The sequence below is a fragment of the Grammomys surdaster genome, unplaced genomic scaffold (genome assembly GCF_004785775.1).
Source record: "Grammomys surdaster isolate TR1022 unplaced genomic scaffold, NIH_TR_1.0 198, whole genome shotgun sequence".
In the NCBI taxonomy this organism is placed as follows: Eukaryota; Metazoa; Chordata; class Mammalia; order Rodentia; family Muridae; genus Grammomys; species Grammomys surdaster.
Window position 1 is genome coordinate 7774382 of NW_021604643.1, and position 5128 is coordinate 7779509.

Genomic DNA, 5128 nt, shown 5'->3' on the forward strand with positions numbered 1-5128 from the left:
GTGTGTGTGTGTGTGTGTGTGTGTGTGTGTGTGTGTGTGTGTGTGTGAAGGTCTCCTGGGTTTTGTATATACATACTGAAGCTAAAGGTTGACATTAGGTATCTCTTCTGCTGTCTTCTACCTTATCTTTTGAAGCAGGGTTCTCTCAGTGAACTTGGAAATTACCATTTTGGCTAGGATAGGCTGATGGACCAAGAGCCTCAAGCACCACGTGTCCATACCTGCTAGTGCTGGGGTTACAGGTTCATACCACCATGCATGCTTTTACACGGGTGTTGGGGATACATACTCAGATTCTCATGCTCAAATAGCAAGCACTTGACTGAACCATCTTCCCATCAGCCTTGAACACTGACCACTTAAAGGTCCCCTTATTTTCAGGCGGTTTTTATTTTTCAAGTAAATATTTATTATTAAATATCCCAGTAATTGTAGGAACACAAGAACAAGAAGCAAGGTCCAGCCTCCCATGCCACCAAATTGTCTCCATCTCTGATATCACATGGAGTATGGCTTTCTTGGAAACCAGTCCTGGTCTTTCTGCAGACCCCAGCCTTAAAGTCAGGACTAAGCAGAGCCCAGGAGCCCCACCCAGGGACTTAGTGACATGGCTTGAGGGTGAACAGGAAACCCTGTATTCTGACTTCATACAGATGAACACCAAGATAGAATTTTGCTGAGTACACACTTTAATGCATACTTATACACATTTTTGTTAGTAGAGGTACATGTTTATGGAACAAATATTAAAAATTTCAACAGGAAGTTTCTGCATTAAAGGTCTGGGAGTCTTCTGCTGTGCCTTGCTTTGCAGACTCAGTAATTCTTAAAGAATTTACAGAAGGAAGCCATTTTTTTCAGAAAGGTGATTGTCTTCAATGAAACGTTAAAATATACTCCAAGCCCACCAAGCACAGGAAGGTTAAGGAGAACATTCTAATGCTCAAGAGGCAGGTTTGATGGAGAGGTTATGCAATCAGCACCCTTGGCTGGGCAGCTGGCAGGGCAGAGTTCAAATTCAGTCATTCATTCCCCTCCATATCTCAACTGGAAATGAATGAGGAATTTCCCCCCCCCCCCATTTCCAGAGACTGAGACAGTTGGAAGTCTTCAGGAAGGCCTACTTTGTGCACAAGTGCTTTGTTATAAATATTAAAGAGAGAACACATTGTCTTTCATAGAAGAGAGCTCACTGATGTGCTGTGGTGAATAGATACATAATTTCTAAGACCGATGTAGAGGAATTTTTATGTTGTAGAGAATTAAATTCTCAGATATGAAAATTGAACAAAACTCCAATTATTGCCAGGTGTCAATCATGTAGGCTGCCAGGTGCCCCATGGAAACCATCCTGGAACTGAAATATATATCACTGCTTTTTCCAGCTAACTTCATGACATAAATTTTGTTTTGTTTTTAATCACCTCAGCCCTCTTCCAAGCAGTGTGAAGAAGCAAATCCTAACAGACAGAAGTCAGCACTTTGTCCATAGCTTTAGTTTAAGAGAGGAAGTAGTTCTTAAGCGCAGGCTCATTGTGACTTGCAAATTTCTCACCCCTAGGAAAATAAAAGCTTCTTGTTGCAATATACGGTGTTTGTGTGTGTCTCTCTGCACCCTCAGCTACGGTGAGAAGAGAGGATAAAGACTGTCCATAGAGAAGAAGGGGTTATATTTTTGACACATGAACATGAAACCATATTGCTTGATCTGTCCAAACTAGAGCTCTCTTTAGTTCTTCACTTATAACACTGTTAACTGACAGATCTGAGAATCCAAAGTTTCCTAGAATACTCGAATTGCCTCTAGAACCCTGGGTTTTAGCTTTAATTTATTACTCATTTCCTTACTGTTTCTTCATCCTTCACTCCCTAACAGAAAATTATAGTTATATTTTTCTTTCCCTGAGGGCTTGCTCGCACTGTTCAGAAGCCCAAGACTGACCTAGATTAGCTGTGAGGAAGTTGGGAAATGGAATTTGTATAACCCCACCCACCTCTCCTCCACATGCCTGTGAGGTGACTCATTGGGGAGGACATGTCAATCAACACCAAGCCCTTAAAGCTAAAGAATAGTTGCATGAAGGCCTCCTGTGGCATTTCAGGGGCATGTTTGCCTCTAGATTGAAACCCAGAGGGTCTCCTTGAAAACACAAACCTCTTCTGCTCACAAACTGCAAAGCCTTTCAAATTCAGACTAAATGCGCAATCTCCAAATCCAATCTCTCCGCCTCTCCTCTTTTCAGACACACGCATTCAGGTAAAGACAACTATGAGAATGGACACAAACACCCAGAGGCTTAGTCCCACTCCAGCTTTTTCCAAATGAATCATACCCCTCCCCACACTTCGTTAAAATGACTCCTTTAATTTCCTGGTGCAGAGGCCTAAACAAATACTCCCAGGGCTGTAATGCCTGCTTTCTTCCTATTTCAACTGTCACTTCAGTCACTTAGGAAGGCAGAAGTAGCGAAAACAAAGCAAAAGATGTACTAGAAGCTGTGGCTGGAAACCCTTTCCTTTGGAGACAATTAAACTGGACTTGGATCCTGTTCTCCATTAGGGGCTGATACATCTGTTGCTAAGCTCCCAACCAAACTCTCCTGCTCCTCAATTTCCTGGTATTCCTTCTTCTTCTTGTACTTCTGAGTACTGTAGATGGCCAAGGTAATGACAACTCCCAGTGCTATGATGACTCCCAAAGTGATTCCAGCAGCTCCCCCTGCTGACACTCCATTACTGTCCCCATGGATGACTGTCAAGGCTCTACGAAGCTCCAGAGGCTCTCCCAGCTTCCACTGGTTGGTCTGAGGATCCTTAATCCAGGATCTGGCAGTCTCACTACTGGTCACTACGACAGTGTTGGTGGCAACTTGGCTCATGAGGGGTGGTTTGGTGTAAGGTGGGAGCCTGACAGGGAGCAGGGACCCTCCTGTGAAGATTCCAGCCTTGACACAGTAGGACACTTGGCACCCATCACTGATAACAGCTAGGTGTTGGCTGAAGCCCCCAGGGCACTTTTTCAGAGCTGGTGCTCCTATATCTTTGGCTGTATCAGAATTAGCCAAGGGGTTCCCCATTATACAACTGAAGAACCCACCAAAGGGGACTGAAAACCTGTACCCCAACTCATAATCCTGGGACACACATACCTTGAGGCTTTCAAACAGGTTCACTGGAATGTAGCCAGCTGGGCATGACTGTGCATTTGTCATGGGATTGATGCTCTTGTCAGTGAAGACTCCTCCAAAGAGAAGTCCTGAGTTGTCAGGCACTTGGCCAGTGGCCGCACACCAGTAAGCCCTAAATTCAGCCTTGGCCACTCGGAACACATCTTCACACACTGTCTTACAGAAAATCTTGAGAGTGCATTTCTTTTTACATTCCAGGCGACTGTAACCCTCCTCATGGGTCTGAGACAGCAGATGAACAGGAGCGTAGCCAGAGGGACAAGAGAAATCGCCAGTGAGCAGATTCTTCTGCTCCAGGTTTTGGCAAAGACCATCACCTGACAGTTCAGTGCATTCCTGATAAACTCCACCAAAGGTGAAGTTGTTTACTTTGGCATCACAGGAAGCATCGTCCATATTGGCTTGAAAATTGAAGTTGGGGGAGTCGACATTTGTGCAGCCAGGGTGAGTGTTAAAAGTGTAATAGTGTCTCACAGCAGTTTCCACTGTCTTTGACAGCTTCTTCACCAAGGGACCTGGCAAGCCAGGCAGCTTGTCGGGTTTAATGAAGAAATGAAGAGGCAAGCCAGCACGGTCTATTGCCACTAGGTGGTTAGTGATGCCCTTCTGCCAGGTTTCCAAGGTGATGCCTGGATAGAAAGGAACCCCTCCAAAGCTCTGCACCCTAGAGTTGGTTCTGTTAGACAGGTAGCTCTTGGTCAAAGTGGTCTGAGAAGTGTAGTCTGTTCCAACCTTGAAGTTCACAATGTTTAAGAAAGCAATCCCAGCAGAGGCAGTTACAGCATTCCGGCTGTTCTGGTTGTCTAGGAGGAAGGAGGACCTTATGTGATCCTCCTGAACCAGTGTAGCCCCAGCATCCACACTAGTGATTACGTGTGTGCCATAGTTGAGGACCAAGAGTTCTGCCAGGTAGGTGGCCATCTTCGTCTGGTTTTTCTCTAGTTGGTCACAGATGTCCATAAGTGCCTTCGTAAACCCCATGCTGAGCTCTGAAGTTGGGGTGCTTTTGACTGTGTAGATCCGGTTTCTTACCTGAACCCTGGTAGTTACAGCTTGGTCCTTTACTTGAAGTGTCTTCATCCTTTGGAACTCAGTAGAGAACTTGCCGTTGACTTTGGAGAAAAGGGAGAGTTCTGTGTTGATAGAAACTGAGGTGGTACTCTGGTAATTCATCCAGGACTCCAGGATTTCTGAGTTCATCTCCAGGTTGCTCTCCTTCTGAGGAATAGTATAGACTTCATCGGGGATGATGTACTGCCCATCTTCTGTAGTCTTACATTTGGTATATGTCAAGTCCATCACCCGTCCCATGTCTACATTTCTCAGATTATCCCAGCCTCCTCCTGGTAGGACCTCTAAGACAGGGAGTTTCAGGGCATCCTTGCATATTTGAAATCCAGTCTTACCCATCTCCCCAAGAGGCTTGTCTGCTTCAGCACATGCTATCATCATCATCCAGATGAGGACCAAGCCCATGAAGCTGTTCATGGTGTAGACGGTTCCAGCCATATACCAGCCAAAGCATTCGCCAACGAGACTAAGGCAAACAGAAGGATGGGAAAGAAATCAGTTGCTGAAACAGAAATTTCTACAGTTCTCCTAAAACCATCAGTTCCTCTTTATGCTGCTCCAATTGCAAAATAGAGAACTGAAAGCTGGTTGGGATATTAGAGACTACTAGTACATTGTAAAAATGATTCTACATTGGGACATACAAATATACACTCTTCACCAATTCCTCCACTATGTCCCTGACCCTGCCTTTCTTCTACCAAAGGGGTTTGGCACCCAGTAAAAGCATGGATTCAACACCTTACCTCTCCTCTGTCAGAAGGCTCTGTCTGGCTTTTGTTTCACTCTCTTTGACTGACTTCAAAATCTGCCTTTCTCTTCTCTTGTGAAATCACAATATTAGTTTCTTTTTCCTGGAAATGCAGGAG

At 44.9% G+C, this 5128-nt stretch overlaps 1 protein-coding gene across 1 annotated transcript; it reads right to left on the reverse strand.

Annotated features, from left to right (window-relative positions):
- Window positions 1-666: 666 nt before the first annotated feature.
- Window positions 667-5128, reverse strand: LOC114623503 (macrophage-expressed gene 1 protein). Its single transcript, XM_028770177.1, has 2 exons — window positions 5006-5128; window positions 667-4725 (listed from the first exon to the last, which is right to left on the reverse strand). Exon 2 carries the CDS (start codon window positions 4695-4697, stop codon window positions 2529-2531), a length of 2169 nt encoding a protein of 722 aa, XP_028626010.1. The 5' UTR covers window positions 4698-4725; window positions 5006-5128; the 3' UTR covers window positions 667-2528.

Coding starts and splice junctions, on each gene's coding strand:
- LOC114623503 (XM_028770177.1), bottom strand. CDS start 4,697: ATGGCTGGAACCGTCTACACCATGAACAGCTTCATGGGCTTGGTCCTC.